At 40.8% G+C, this 16,846-nt stretch overlaps 1 protein-coding gene across 11 annotated transcripts in view; it reads right to left on the reverse strand.

The window, feature by feature from the left end:
- baz2ba (bromodomain adjacent to zinc finger domain, 2Ba) overlaps positions 1 to 16,846 on the reverse strand; it is a 276,122-nt gene that overhangs the window by 170,839 nt on the left and 88,437 nt on the right. For 9 of the 11 annotated variants that reach the window (XM_080199127.1, XM_080199132.1, XM_080199131.1 and 6 more), the window contains one exon: positions 10,679 to 10,793. The exons of 1 other annotated variant lie outside the window; for it this stretch is intronic. In XM_080199127.1, coding sequence (XP_080055253.1) covers positions 10,679 to 10,730 — 52 coding nt within the window. In that variant the 5' untranslated portion in view covers positions 10,731 to 10,793. Of the gene's footprint in view, positions 1 to 369; positions 964 to 10,678; positions 10,794 to 16,846 lie in introns of those variants that run through there. One more of the 11 variants, XM_080199130.1, reaches the window with a different exon arrangement.

Genomic DNA, 16,846 nt, shown 5'->3' on the forward strand with positions numbered 1-16,846 from the left:
GCCCCTCCTGTTGAATATCGTCAACATTATTTAGACTCACATCTGTGCTTGAGCAAAACACTAGAGGATTTCAGGTACCTTTGCATGAACATGAGTCATTACTTTAAGAGGAAGCAGAAAGACTGTGTGTAATGGCAGGGGTAAAAGACATAAATGACTACTGAAAAAAAACAGGAAAAAACTGTTTACTGTAAACACCATTATTCCTAGTGTCACCACTGATAATTATTTTCAATTATAAAACCTATTTCTAAAACATCTTTCTAAGAACATATAACAGATCATGCACACAAGTTAATAAATAGTTAGCTATATCAGTTTGAAAACACATTTCCAAAAATTTGGGCAAATCTTTACAAAGTACAGTACCTGTCAACCAAACCAGTGACTCTTGGAGAAAATGTTTTCACAATATATCTAGGTAGTTTGCTGTAGTTTCATTGCATATTTTTGAAACTTTCCCAATTTAATCAAGGCTTTTTTTAAAAAATGACTTCTTCACTTCATTGCTGGTTTTGGCATTTCAGTCTTTTAGTTCTTCTTAAATAATGTTGCCCCACAATTTTTAAAGGTATGTGTAGAAATAACTTCTTTGCTTCTATAAAAAAAGACAGGAAGACATCCATATACTGAGTGTAGTCTCTTGAGGAACAAGCAGTTATTAAATATCAGCTGCATAAACGGTGGTTTAATCAGGAAGTAGCCATTATCCTTCCACTGCACAGTAGTGACAGCTCGCGTAACAGACCGTGTTGTTTTTCAGTTTGTATGAATGAAGGAACGAATACATACTGTATTGCCAACAGCTACTGACCTTTTGAGGTCACGAGCACACAAGAGGCAACTCTTATTAGGAAAAAAAAGCAGTTCAAAACAAACCACAAGCCAAAGCTTCCTTATATATTTTAAAGATTTCTAGAGCAGCTGGTCTCCACCACACCATCTTGCCTCACACGCAAAACATGGCTGTCTTATTCAGAGATTAGCAATTATTGTAATGAGATACTGTCTGTGGGGTCAAAGCAATACTTCCTGCTGTTCACACATCATGATTTCCTGGAAACAACTAAAAAGCAGGTGGAGCAGTCAACACACTGATGAGCTTGTACATCTGAATAGGAACTCAAGCAGGTAAACCACATGCACGTCACAACATGGAGCTCCACCTGATACCACACAAATCCTCTGCAAAATAACTTTGACTAACTTCCTATAACAGATAGCAACCCAGATTTAGACAACCTATTTACAATTTTGTGCACATGATATGGGCATAAATAAAACAATTACTTCTTAGAGGTTTTAGTTATATCTTAAATTACATTTTCTAAGTTATAAAGACCTTTACATTTTAAGGTTTATAAATACCTTTCTCTTTCACATGTTAGGAGAAATTATAGGGAACAATTATAAGCTGCATTAAGTGAGAAGGTCAAAATAAGATGAATGTTTGCAAACCAGACTTAGAAAGTTGAAATATAGTTATTATTTAATATTAAATGGTTTAAAATACTAAATTTGTAATTAGTCTGATTTGAAAGAGTTTATACAACATTTATTTTGGTCAAAGTGATCCAGTAGAATACGGCAGTATCGATGAAATAATAATATTGCAAAAAGGGATAGAACATTTAATTCACAGTCTTTCTTCACACATTATAGGAAAAGACATGGAACGTTTGTAACATTCAGTGAAAATTGTGAGTTACAATCTCTCTTTAAGATGCCTTTTGATATGCATGATGTGGGAGAAGCATGCAATAAGACCAGAGCCTAAGATGATTTTAGCCAGATGTGACAGAAGGCATCAGTGAAAACTAAAATTCAAGTCAAGGGCTGATGTGTGGAGGATTCAATTCAATTCAAAATAGTATTACTTTTTGGGGGGTTTTTTCAGACTTAATATTTTTCTACTTCAGCCTCACAGATAAATCCTGGAGGCGAACCTGTGCAGCATATGACCAGTCAGTTTAGGTTAGACAGGAAACCTTCATATCTAATTGAGCTTGCTGATTATATCACATACCCTCAAATGATCTTCCTTGATTTCAAAAGATGGTACAATAAACACTTTGCGATACTGTGAAACAAATGCATCAAACAGTAGATGGATAAACAAATAGAAGCAATGGTGCACAGAAAGTTTATGCAAGCCACAAGCTTAACGTTACTTTCTATTTCTTAAGGAATGATAAAGTCATATTGGCTACATGAGGCTGAAACGTAGACTGGATGGTACACGAGGTGCTTGAACATTAACCTTTGAGAGAGTTTGGAGATCATCCAGTCAAGCAAAAACCATCGGAGAGATGGATAGGCCGCGCAATTTTACCAAGGTTGAGCAAGAAATAATTTTACTTTTGAACATACATATTAGGAGCAGTAGGCCTCTCAATAAGATCATGGCTGATCTAATTGTAATTTCAATCCCACATTCCAGCTGATCCCCATAAGATTTTTGATCCTTTGTTAAGCACAAATCTAGCTCAGCCTTAAAAATATTCAAAGGCTCTGCTTCCACTGCCTTCTAAAGAAGAGTTCCATTGCCCTCCGAAAAGTTTTCTCCTCATCTCTGTCTTAAACGAACGACCCCTTATTTTTAAACAGTGATCCCTAATTCTAAATTCTTTGACAAGATGAAACATCCTCTTCACAATCACCCTGTCAATACAACTCAAGATCTCAAAGATTTCTATCAAGTTGCTTCGTACTCTTCAAAACTCCGTGGATCCAAACTTATCCTAACCTTTTCAACCTTTTCTCATAAGACAACCCACCTATTGCTGGTGTTAGTCTTGTAAATTTTTTCAAATAATATAACTGGAGTAAAGGAGATCTAAACAGTCTCAAACACAGAGCGGTCAAGCATAGACACCAACGGAAAGCAAAAAATTTATGCACTGGAATTGAATTACCAGACTGGAGAATAGCCAACACTGTTCCCTTGTTTAAGGAAGGAAGCAGGCATAACCCAGCAAATTACAGGTTGGTGAGCCTGACGTCAGCGGTGGCGAAGATACTGAGGGACAGGATATATGCACATTTGGAAGAGAATGAACTGGTTAGTGATGGCAGCATGGTTTTGTATGGGGAAGGTCACGTTTCTTCAATTTGAGTAAGTTTTTTGAAGAGGTGACAAAGATAATCGATGAAGGGCAGTAAATACGGACTTTAGTCAGGCGTTTGTCAAGGTCCCACATTGTAGACGAGTACAAAAACTAAAATCACCTGGGATTTAGGGTGGGCTGGCTGGCTAGCTGGCTAGCTGGATACAGAACTGGCTTGGTTATAGAAGACAGTAGTGGTGGAAGGGTGTTTTTCAGAATGAAAATCTATAGTTGGTAGTGTTTTGCAGGAATCAGTGATTGAAGGGGTGGAGGGAGACAAGGTAGCACAGTGGTTAGCACTGCTGCCTCAGTGCCAGGGACCCGGGTTCAATTCTGGCCTCAGGTCACTGTCTGTGTGGAGTCTGCACATTCTCCACGTATCTGCATGGGTTTCCTTGCACAGTCCAAAGATGTGCAGGTTAGGTAAACTGGCCATACTAAATTGCCAATTAGTGTTGGAGACTAGTAGGATGGGATTGTGGTTGGTGCAGACACTATGGGCTGAATAGCCTCCATTGCACTATAAGGATTCTATGATGCGACCTCTGTTGTTTGTAGTATATGGAAATGATCTGGAGGAAAATTTGGTGATCTGATTAATAGATTTGCAGATGACATGAAGGATGGTGGAGGTGCTGACAGTGCCAGGAATTAGAGGATACAACAGGGTATATACTTAGATTGGAGACAGAAATGACAGATGGAGTTTGTTCCAGATAAATGCGTTGGAGGATCAAATTTAGGTGCGAAATATACTGTAAATGGCAGAACCCTTTAGGAACATTAACATAGAGGGATCTGGATGTGCAGGTCCACAGTTCCCTAAAAGTGGCAACACAGGTGGCCAAGATGATTAAGAAAGCATATGACATGCCTGCCTTCATCAGCCAGGGCACTGACTACAAGAGTTGGGAAACCATGTTGCAGCTATATAAAACCCCGGTTAGGCGAAATTTGGGAGTACCGCGTGCAGTTCTGGTCACCACACTACCAGAAGGACGAGGAAGTTTTGGAGAGAGTGCAAAGAAGGTTCACTGGGATGTTGCCTGGTCTCAAGGGTGTTGGCTATGAGAGGTGGCATAAACTAGGATTGTTTTCACTGCAAAGACAGAAGCTGAGGGGAAACTAGAGGTCGACAAAATTGAGAAGCAGAGACAGGGTGGATAGTCAGGGGCTTTTTCCTAGGGTTGAAGTGTCAATTACAAGGAGCATAGGTTCAAGGTGAGAGGGGGAAAGTTTAAGGGAGATGTGGGGGAAAAGTTTTTCACACGGAGAATGGAAGGTGCCTGCAACGTATTGCCAGAAGAGATGGTGGAAGCAGGCACTCTGTGGAGGCATCGGGATGGATACACGAATAGGGAGAGAATAGAGGGATAAGGTCCAAGTATGGGCAGAAGGTTTTTTTTTGGTTTAATTAGGGCATCAAGATCAGCGCAGGCTTGAGGGCCGAAGGGCCTGTTCCTGTGCTGTACTTTTCTTTGCTCTTTGACCCTTGTTTTAATTTGTGCATTTAATGTAATGAAACCTCTCAGGTATTTCACAGGAGCATTATAAAATTAGATTTGACGGCATATTAGATCAGATGGGAAGTTTGACTGGTGCAGTAACATCGGTGTCCTAAGGTGAGCTCAGTGAGGAAAGAAATCTGCTGCAGAGCCGAAGGTTTCACAAATACCTTAAAGGAGAAAAGTGATTTAGTGAAGTGCTCCACAAATGGTGGAGCAATTAAAATTGGGAGTGCACAAAAGCCTTGTGTTAGAGGAGCACAAATATCTTGGTAGGTTGTGGGACTGAAGGAGATTCCAGAATAGGGAGAGACGAGGTCATGGAGGAATTTGAAAACAAGGATGAGAATTTTAAAATCAAGACTTTGCTTGATCTAATGCAAGTTAGTGACACAAGAATGATTGGACAATAGAAAATGCTGCAAGACACAGAGTTTTAGATTGACCTCAAGTTTATGAAGGGTAGAATGTTTAAGACCAGTCAGAAGTGCACTGATGTAGTCTAGGGAACAGATGTAAGAATGGGGTTTCAGTAGGGATGAGCCAAGACAGGGATGAAACTGGGTAATGCTACAGAGGTGGAAATAGGCAGCTTTCGTGATGGCGCGAATATGAGGTTAAAAGCTCATCTCAGGATCAAATAGAACACCAAAGTTGCAAGCAGGCTCAGTTAATCTCAGGCTGTTGCCAGAAACAGATGTAGTCAGTTACAAGGAAATAGAATTTTGGGATGAAAAACAATGGCTTCATTCTTCCCAATATTTTGACTACAGGAAATTTCTGTTCTCAAACAAAAATCTAATGAAATCTATTATATGCTGGCTATTCTCGTTTTAAACACGTTCATGGACAATTGTCTGGAAATGAACCTAGTTTTTAAACTTCGCTCAGTACAATACTCTTCAGATGTGAGTGCACAATCTAGGTTTACATTTGAGCACAGTACTGAGGGAATGTTGCATTGCTGGTGGTGGAGTCTTTTGGATGAGACATTAAACCAAAGTCCCCGTAGTCCTCTCTATTAGGCATGAAAGATCTCATGACACCACTGTATTCCGAAGAGCAGGGGAGTTCCATAAAGAAATCTCTAAATCAGATTATAGTGCCAAAATATTAATTGTCTGCACACAATGAACTTTACAGCAACACTTAATGAAAGCACAGAGAATGATCCACGTGTTATTTTGTAGTTCCTCGTGACTGAGGTGTGTTCAAAGTCTGCCTAAAAAGTTCTAATAGACTACATCATTCCACAAATCCCAAGGTTTTTGCTTGCTACAAAGTGCGCAACTGAAGAAGAAATATAGCAAATCCACATTCATTGCATATACTGACAACCTATTCCACAGGTCAATAGAGTCCCTAGAGTGCAGGAGGTGGTCATTCAGTCCATCAAGTCTGCACCAACTCTCCAAAACAGCATCTTACCAAGACTCAATCCTAACATTTTAACTACACACATCTACCATGGCTAATCCACCTAATTTATACCTCTTTGGACATTAAGGGGTAATTTAGTGCGGTCAATCCACCTAACCTGCACATCTTTGGACTGAGGGGGGAAACTGGAGCACCCGGTGGAAACCCACGCAGACACATGAAGAACGTACAAACGCCACACAATCACCCAAGGCCAAATTGAATCTGGGGCCCTGGTGCTGTGAGGCAGCAGTGCTAACCATGTGCCAAAGAAAGGATTCTACCATCTACATTTTAATCATTGTCATCATGACTTAAGGACCATACACCACAAAATGCTGATGAGAAACATTTCTGGAACAATTTAGCTTTACACTACACATAGGTTAAATCTCTGAACATTCTACAGTTTCCAACATACACACCCCGCCATCACTCTTGGATTTTCAGTGACTTCTGGATAGAGCATGCATCTCCTAGGAACTACTGCTAGCAGGCAGAGAAGACACCACCCATTCAGTTTAAGAACATAAGAACATAAGAAATAGGAGCAGGAGTAGGCCATCTGGCCCTTCGAGCCTGCCCCGCCATTCAATAAGATCATGGCTGATCTGTCGTGGCTCAGTTCCACTTTCCCGCCCTCTCCCCATAACCCTTAATCCCCTCTCTTATCAAAAACCCATCAACCCGCTTCTTAAAAATATTTAGCGAGGCAGCCTCCACCACTTCAACGGGCAGAGAATTCCAGAGATTCACCACCCTTTGAGTGAAGAAGTTCCTCCTCAACTCCGTTCTGAACCGCCCCCCCTTTATCTTGAGGCTGTGCCCCCTAGTCCTACTGTCTTTTCTCGGCACAATTGACACTTCCCTCTAACAAAACATGACAAGATCTTCAGTTGCTGCCATAAAGTTTGCAACTCAGAACCATCACTTTTCTCCTGCACCTCCCTTTCTCAGCAGAGATCCATCTGCAGTTAAGGAAAGAAAGAGCGAGACAGAGTGATAAACGTGGAGTGAGCAGAGGTGCTGGACTGAGTTGGAAAAAGATGAACAGGATCTAAGGAATACTTGATTTGGGTACGCAAGGGATAAGAACGTGTAACCAAGATCTAGAAGTTAGGGGAAAATAGACTGTAGGCGGTGGGTTAAGGGTGCAGAGGATCAGGGAGATAGGAAGAATGAGTGGGGAATGGGTATTTCCTGCACAGCCGGGAGAAAAAGATAAGTGGGAGTTGTGCCAAGACAGGAACGGCTAATAAAGAGTTGTGAAGTAGGTGAAAGATTATTTCCAAAAGTAGGCAAATGGAGAACAAGGGAATGAAAATTCCAAATTCTCATGGAAGAACTGAAATTAAAGGGAGCAGGAAGGTTTTAGAACTAAGGACTAATTTTTTTTTCTATTATTTCACGAGATATGGGTGTCACTGGCTGGACCAGTATTTATTGCCCATCCCTACTTGCCCTTAAAATGACTTGTAAGGCCATTTAAGAATCAACCACATGGGTGTGGATCGGGATTCACATAAAGGTGCGACCAAGTAAGGAGAGCAGATTTTCTTCCCTAAGGGCTATTAGGGAACCAGTTGGGCTTATATAACTATTGACAATGGTTTCATGATCATCATCAGACTTCAAATTCAAATTTCACCATCTGCCATGTGAGATTTGAACTCAAGTCCCTAGGGCATTACCTTGGGTCTCTGGACTACAAGTCCAGTGACAATACCATAGAACCACAGAATCTTTACAGTATAGAAAGAGGTCATTCAGCCAATCGAGTCTTCACTGACTCGCTAAAAGAGCATCCTATTCCTGGCCCTTCCCTCTGTCCTATCCCCATAACCCCCCCACATTTCTGGAAAGACTTAGAATGAAACACGTACTAGGTTAAATCTCTGAGAACATTTAGGGGTTTCCAACACACACCTCTCACAACCATGCTTGGATTTTCGCTGACCTGGATAGGGCATGCATCTCCTCGGCTAACATACCAAAGCTACACACCTTTTGGATACAAAGGGGCAACTTAGCCTGGCCAATCAACTTAACCTGCACATCTTTGAACTGTGGGAGGAAACCTGAGCACCCAGAGGAAACCCACATAGACATGGGGAGAAAGTGCAATCTCCATACAAGGCTGGAATCAAATCCAGGTGCCTGGCGCTGAGGCAGTGTTAACCATTGTGCAACTGTGCCTCCCACAAAACAATGAGGGCAGCACAATGGCTAGCACTGCTGCCACACAGTGCCAGAAACCCAGGTTCAATTCCAGCATTGCGACACAATCTGTGTGGAGTTTGCATGTTCTCCCCATATCTGTGTGGGTTTCCCCCAGATGCTCCAGTTTCCTCCCACAGTCCAAAAGGTTTGTGGGTTAGAGTGATTGACTGTGCTAAATTGGTCCTAGCGTCAGGGGATTTGCAGGGTAAATATGTGGGGTTACAGAAATAGGGCCTATGTTGGTTTGTGGTCAGTACACACTCGACGGGCCAAATGTCCTCTTTCTGCTCTGTAGGGATTCTATTAATCTATGATTCAATGCGTTACTGTTTCCCTGTACTTCACTACCAGTGCTATTGAGGCAAATAGTAAAATAGAACTTAAAAAATAAAGAGCATGAGCAGGTGAGAAGAATACAAAATGATCCAATGAAAATGACGTACATTAGAGAATGCCAACATCATTACAAATAGCACAAAATGGCCTCCTTCACAGCAGTAAGTTATGCATTCCATTGAAAACTCTCGAGTCCAGTTTGTTAAAAATGTTGACGCTGAATTTAGGACAATGTGCCCTGGGAGAAGTGTTGCCAAGTTGCAAGAAATTATCTATGCAAATTTCACTCACTGATTTAGCAGTAGCTGCACTAAAAAGAACTGACTGCATATAAACATATTCACAGGGCAATTCTAAGGCAGCCTGAACACAAACTCTATGTAAAAGAAAGGCAATATGTTTAGGAAATTCCTCCTTCGAGGATTGTTAAAAGTTTTGGAATAAATTGAAATTGTTCTGATTATGAACCACTTTATTAAAAAAGTATGTTTTGCAGGCAACCAATATCTCAAAACGTCTTCAAAAATATATCAAATTGTAACAATTATGTAATAAATAAATTATTATCACACAAGTGCATTTTGGGAGATCTGAGGTTACATACCAACTGACTGAAGAACAACTTCTTCCCTACTGCTGTCAGACTTTTGAATGGATGTACCTCCCATTAAGTTGATCTTTCTCTTGACCCTAGCTATGACTGTAACAATCCATTCTGCACTCTCATTTCCTTCTCTATGAACGGTATGCTTTGTCTGTGTCGCATTCAAGAAACAATACTTTTCACTGTACGTTACGTGACAGTAATACATCAAATCAAAAAAAAATCAAACGTTGGTGATTCACAGCAAAATCAATGCTATGCCATCACACAGCTACCAATTTATCTCATTTCAATAGCTAGACTTCATAGTTTCACGGAAGATCAATGCCTCTGTGGTGCTAAATGTCTTCCATAAGACAAACAAACAAACAGTAAAGCAAGTAGTTTGCAGGCTTTAAGGCTGTGCAAGTGTAAATATGAAGCGCTTCCCAATTTGCAAATCAAATGTGCTATATTAAGAAAACTAATTTTACAGCACCCATTTTTCATAAAAATATTACAAATCTCAGTATAACACCAGCATTTATAATGCTTCTGCTAAACAGAGTCCTGTTATTAAAATAATTTTTATCCAAAAAACTTAGATTTGAATACAGCATACAACACATCACCTGCAAATATTTTTCAGAACTTTTCACAAACTGCCAAGTTATTTAAATTTAGGTTTTGCAGTCAATTATTATGGTATTTATCTGACAAAGTTTACATTTTTGCAATACTACCACAAATTAATGGCAGGTAGTATAAAGCTGTCAGCGCCAAAATGACAATTTAGGCCTTATGCCCAAATTCACACTGGGCAGCAAACTCGTCGCAATGCTCCCAGCTGGCCGCACAGGCCCCAATGAGGTTCCCACCTGATAAATATTCAAGAAATGCTAATATGCCTTTGATTACCCAGCTAGAAGCCTGCTTCAAAAGCCCTTCCACAATGCATGTTCCCCTGCTTTGGTGCAGATCCTCACAAATGGGGGTGGGGGTGGTGGTGGTGGTGGTGGTGAACTTGGCACCCTCCACACAGATGTGGATTCCTTGACTGGACTTGCCATTGATGCCCTGGGATTGGTGGTGTTTGCTCTCACACTGATGATTTCAGGCACCGTCCAGGGAAAGATATTTGTTACTACTTCTGTCCTTTAAACCTCTGAAGTGCCCTGGTCACTTTGATATCCACACACCATGGACACCTGGAGACTTTCAAAATCACTGCAGCACTCCATTCCAATTAGGGATCGGCTGAGGTTAACGTCATAAGCTCCAGGTTTTAATTGACCTCTTTAAAGTGTTCTTATAGAAAAGGTCTGACAGTTTTACTAGGGATATACCCTTGCCTTCTCTCACAGGACAGAACTGCTCTGAAACCTGTGAAATGATTTGATGGACAGTGGGATGGAGTTTCACTGGGGAGACTGCTTTTAACATAGAAAGAACAGCATCTGGTGTCCTGCTCCTTTGAAGTGCTTTAATGGACAGATTGGATCACTTACCCACTAGCCAGGAGCTATGTTTGTTTTTCTTTCCCTTCACGGTTGAACGCATCTGGAGTGCTTTGTAAACATTGCAGTTAGAAAAGAGGGAGTGAAACCTCGTAAATGATCCAACCTGTCAATCAAAGGCAGAAGTTTATAAACATTGCAGTCAGGAACAAAGGCAGCACTGGGATGCATTTGAGTGGAGGGCAGAGAGCGGGTGTTGACCTGCTCTTTCAATGGTGGGGGAGGGATAGGATACCCTTCTGTGCTGAGGAGCTGGGGTGCTCCCTGTGCCCGCAGGACTTGCCATTGTCCATTGTGGGTGTGAGGGGGTCTGTTTCTCAGCACTTAGATTGCGTGGCCATTAAAAATGGAGCCCCCAATCTCTAAGGTCAAGCTGGCTAGTGTGAACAAAGAACAAAAAACAAAATCAGCCCGGGAAACAGGCCCTTCGGCCCAATGAGCCCGTGCTCATTGTTCACATTGTAAAGGTAGGAAAATCTCACTAAACAGGCACTGCTAACACCAGCAGGAAATATTCTGGTTGTCCCCACTGGCAGAAGCACTTACAGTGCAGTCAGGTGAATCCCGGCCAACATGGGAAAATTAGATTCAAACATTTTTCTTGTTTAATTAACTGTCAACCTGTGCCAGTATCTGTGAATCCTAATTTGTTAAATATAAATAAAAGTGCATTGTAAAACACGGATAACTTTTTTATGGCGTTTTAATTCACAACTTTAGGTATTATTGAAGGGTTCATCCCTTTGGAAGCATTGTACATAAATGTCAATGAGTCCTTATTAAAGCAAACATTTTTGTTTCAGTTTGTTTTGGGTGGTGGTGGGAGAGCAGGGGAGAGGGGGAAAAAGAGGAGCAACAAGGTAAGGTGGAAAGGTGGTAGGGCTGGAGGGTCTCAATGACATTATTGTTACTAGAGAGGTGGTGCTTGACAGACTGGAGGGACTGATTGTGGACAAGTCCCCAGGACCGGATGGAATGCATCCGAGGGTTCTGAAAGAAATGGCGGAGGTGATAGTGGATGCCTTGGTGGTTATTTTCCAAACATCGCTGGATTCCAGGGAAGTGCCAGAAGATTGGAAAACGACTAATGTTACACCGTTGTTTAAGAAGGGTGGCAGGCAAAAGGCAGGGAATTATAGGCCGGTTAGTTTAACGTCTGTTGTAGGTAAAATGTTAGAATCCGTCATCAAGAAGGAAATAGCGAGGCATCTTGAGGGGAATTGCTTGATAGAGCAGACGCAGCACGGTTTCGTTAAGGGGAAGTCGTGTCTGACAAATTTACTGGAGTTCTATGAGGGTGTGTCTAGGGCGGTGGACAGAGGAGAGCCGGTGGATGTGGTCCTCCTTGATTTTCAGAAGGCGTTTGACAAGGTACCTCACAAGAGGTTATTACAGAAGGTCAGGGGGCATGGAGTTGGGGGTAGGGTGTTAGCGTGGATAGAGGATTGGTTGTCAAATAGGAGGCAGACAGTGGGGGTCAATGGGTGCTATTCGGATTGGCGGTTGGTGACTAGTGGAGTGCCCCAGGGGTCGGTGCTGGGGCCTCAGCTATTTACCATTTATATAGATGATCTGGAGGAGGGAACCAAGTGTATGGTGTCGAAATTTGCTGATGACACCAAGATTGGTGGAATGGCAAATTGTGCGGAGGGTGTGGAGAGTCTGCAGAAGGATCTAGATAGGCTGGGCGAATGGGCCAGGAACTGGCAAATGGAATTTAAATGTTGGCAAGTGCGAGGTGGTCCACTTTGGTAGGAATAATGGTAGGAAGGTCTATTACTTACGTGGCAAAAAACTGCAGCAGGCGACGGTGCAGAGGGACCTCGGGGTCCTCGTGCACGAGTCGCAAAAACCCAGCCTGCAGGTGCAGCAGGTGGTCAGGAAGGCAAATGGGATGCTGACCTTCATAGCGAGGGGGATTGAATATAAAAGTAGGGAGGTCTTGCTGCAGCTGTATAGGGCACTGGTGAGGCCGCAGCTGGAGTACTGTGTGCAGTTTTGGTCGCCGCACTTGCGCAAGGATATTTTGGCCTTGGAGGGAGTGCAGAGGAGGTTTACTAGGCTGATACCAGAGTTGAGGGGGTTGAACTATGAGGAGAGGCTGAATAAACTAGGCTTGTACTCGTCAGAGTTTAGAAGAATGAGGGGAGATCTCATTGAGACATATAAGCTGATGAGTGGGATGGATAGGATAGAGGTGGAGAGGCTCTTCCCGCTCAGAAAGGACAGTAGGACTAGAGGGCACAGATAAAGGGGGGGGGGGGGTTTTTTAGTACGGAGTTGAGGAGGAACTTCTTCACTCAAAGGGTGGTGAATCTCTGGAATTCTATACCCGTTGAGGTGGTGGAGGCTGCCTCGCTAAATATTTTTAAGACGCGGGTTGATGGGTTTTTGATAAGCGAGGGGATTAAGGGTTATGGGGAGAGGGCAGGAATGTGGAACTGAGCCACGACAGATCAGCCAAGATCTTATTGAATGGCGGGGCAGGCTCGAAGGGCTAGATGGCCTACTCCTGCTCCTATTTCTTATGTTCTTATGTAAAGAATTAAATAAAGTTTCAAGTAAAGATTAAGTTAAGATGCAGATAGTATTATCTGTTCCTCCAGTGGAAGGGAACACCTGCACCACAGCTCACTGACTTTTTACCAATTTTACAGCCATTATTCCAAACAAAATCAACTGAAAGACAATTGTATAACTAATATTTTTCAAGTTATGATCTTTATCGTAGCACTGCTGTACATGGGTTCCTTGTTTTTTGTGGGTTGGGTGAAGAAGGTGACATTGCTTGTTAATCCTAACATTTTGGTTTAACATCACTGCTCAACAGAGAAATAATATTAGCCAATTCAGAGAATTTAACATTTCTGATTTGAAGTTCTAAATTTTCCTCATTAAACCATATAAATACCACCCAATAGGTGGTTAGTGATATACTTTAGAATTTTAGAATGATACAGCACAGCAGAAGGCCACTGTGCCCAGTGTGCCCATGTCAGCCGATTCTTTGCTCAAACTATCCAATTAATCTCACTCTCCTGTTCTTGTCCCTTAACATTATATTTTTTCTCTTTAAATACGCACTCAATTCTCTTTTGAATGTTGGTATTGAATCTACTTCCACCATCCCTCGGTAGTGTATTCCAGATCACAAGAAGTTGACACGTAAACAATGTTTCTTCATATATTGTTTCTGGTTCTTCTGCCATTCAACTTAAAACTTGTCCTCCGTTACTGCCCTGTCGCTGAAACAGTTTCTCCTCGTTTGAGTAAATCTCTTCTCAACTTCCTTGCTTCAGCGGAACACCCCTATCGGCTTCTCCAGACTCTGCACATAACAGAATCCCTTCGGATGGAGTATTGCGTCCAAATCAGAGCACCACATTTTAGGAGAGGAGAGATTTCAAATCCATCATTCCTGGTACCTTGCTAGTAAATCTCTTCCTTCCTAAAATATGGTGCCTAGATTTGTCACACTACTCCAGCTGAAGTCTATTCAGTGTTTTATAAAGATTATGCAAAATCATCCTTGCTTTGTATTCCATGCTTCTTTATTATCAAAGCTAAGAATTCCATATGTTTTAAATTGTCTTCACAACTTATTCTGACACCTTCAAAGATATCCAGGTTTCATTGTTCTTATACTCCCTTTAAAATTGTGCGATTCAGTTCATATTGCCACTCCTCATTCTTCCTACCCAAATGTCACTTCTTGGTATTAAGTTTAATCTGCCACTGTAGCAGTAATGGAGAATGTAGTAAGGACATTAGATAAAAAATAAAGATGGATACACTTCAAAGGGTTGACATTCCTTAGAGTGGAAAAGTCACCAGGTTTGGATGCGGTGAAGGAAGTATGGAAATTATAGACGCTTTGTCCACAATCTTTCAAACCTTCTTGGATAGAAGGATGATGCCAGATGATTTGAAGATAGCAAATTTTATATTTTTGCTGAAGAAAAGGGGCAAAGGATAAACCTGGCAACAAGAGGCCAGTCACTTTAACATTAATAGTGGAGAAACGTTTAGAAATAATTATTCAGAAAACAATTCATTGCCATTTGGAAAATAAATGGATTATTAAATGAAAGCCCTGATTTGTTAAAAGCAAGTCATTTTTGACTAATTTAATTCAGTCTTTGATTAAACAACAGGTAGGATTGATGAAATTGTGGGGTTGATGTTCTCTCTGTGAATGAAGCCTCTGTAATTTCCACACTCACTTCCTTCACAAGTACAAACCTGTTAACTCTTCCACTTTGAAGTCTGTCAACGTTTTAAAATGTATTCTTATTTTCATCCTATCCAGTGTTCCTATTGAATCCTCCTTTATCGCTACATTGGCAAACACAGGTGCAAGGTACTCATTCAATACCTCAACCATTATGTCTTCTATTTCCACAAGAAGATCTCCTTTTAGGTTCTTAATCAGCCCACCTTTGACTATTCACTTACCATTTGCATTGATAAAATACTTTTGGTAGCCGATAACCAATACTCATACTCTCATTCTTTTCTTGAATTTCCTTTGCACTTCTAATTTTCAGGTTGGTTCTCTATTGTATTAGTCTTTCAATGGACATAAGCCTCCTTTTTCAGTCTCATTTTAACCTTTATATCTTTAGTCAGCCACAGATTTCTAATGTTGGATGCCCGAATGTTACCTCTCATAGGAATGTTTCTACCCTTTACCAAAATCATGTCCTCTTTGTTCAATTTCATGTTTTTTCAGCAATCTTTGATTCCCAGAGCTAAATCTAGCACTGCTTCTTTCCTCATTAAGTCGAAAACATAGAAGTCAAGAAGTCCCCTTTCGTACTTTAAGAATTCCTCCCAATTTCCCCTATACACTAACCATTTCAGTCTACATTAGGAAAATTGAATATCCCATTATCTAGTAGTTTTAGCATGTTTCTGTAAAAAAATTAACAATGACACAAGTTTAATGAGAAAACAAGGAGTCATAAACTAACATGAGTAAAACAAAGGGAAGGGGCTAGCTGCTAAAACAAAAACATTAAAATTGAAGTTTATGCAACAAAGATCAAGCAGACTGTTCAGGAAGAAAGTTTCCCAGCGGTTGAATTCTGAGCATTCATGTTACTCCTCATCTGCAGTTCTGGATTCCATTTATTGTAGAGAGGAATAAAATTCACCTTCTTCCTTGTAGACCATCTAGTTAGAAACTACACCAGTGGAGGAAATATCTTACATTAGAATAGTGAATTGACCTTTCTACTGTTAGAGATCTTCACGGGAAAAGAAACTTCTGTTACAACTGTCATAAGTGCAAAGCCCAAGATTATTAAAAATTGTCTTACATACTCCCAGGGTATTAATTACTGCCGATGTAACGAAGGGGTTTTTGAATGGCATAACTGACTGACAATGGAGCAATGGATATAGCAGCAAGAGGATTAGAAAACAAAACATACTTTTCATTTATCAATATGCTTTGAAAGTGACAGCAGCACCAGAGGATACTGAAAATTTCTGTCTGTTCCCCACCCACCCAATACCAGGAGTTTCCAGAACCATTTTGTTTACGGTGCCTTTCTGGCTTTACCTTAGTTAAAAATAACAAGCATAGACACAGACATTAACTGCTGTCCAATGATACAAGTAGCTTTTAATGCTAGTGTTTCACCTATATACAAATCCTTTCATACCCTTGTATGAAATATTTTGGATGGCGAAATGATGATTAAGATTTGAATGTCTGCAAAGAGCAAATATACCCATTTACCTTAATAGAAAAACTTGGACACTTCCAAGCTTCCTTATTTAAACTCTGCATCCAGAAAATAAAGAGAAACTAAAAAAGGCACACTTTCATATCCTGTAAATGTATGACATATTGAAATGCATCATCCTTTCAAAAGGAGGCATCAGAATATTCATTTTACTGCAGAATGACAGGCAGTGCATATAAATGAGAAACACTAACGAAATCAACTATCATCCCACACCTACATATGTATCATATTGAAGCCTTCTTAATTTCCCTTTGCTAACTTTCTTTCTTTGATGCGTCACTTTCATAACAATTCAAATCTATTTGTTTCAATCTGAAGTTTTAGATTTGCATCCAAAATGAAATTAGACTGTATAATCAAGATCATCAGCATTACACAAATGCATAGTGTTTTGCAAATAGGA

The sequence above is a fragment of the Carcharhinus amblyrhynchos genome, chromosome 11 (genome assembly GCF_965287045.1).
Source record: "Carcharhinus amblyrhynchos chromosome 11, sCarAmb.v2.hapA, whole genome shotgun sequence".
Lineage (NCBI taxonomy): Eukaryota > Metazoa > Chordata > Chondrichthyes > Carcharhiniformes > Carcharhinidae > Carcharhinus > Carcharhinus amblyrhynchos.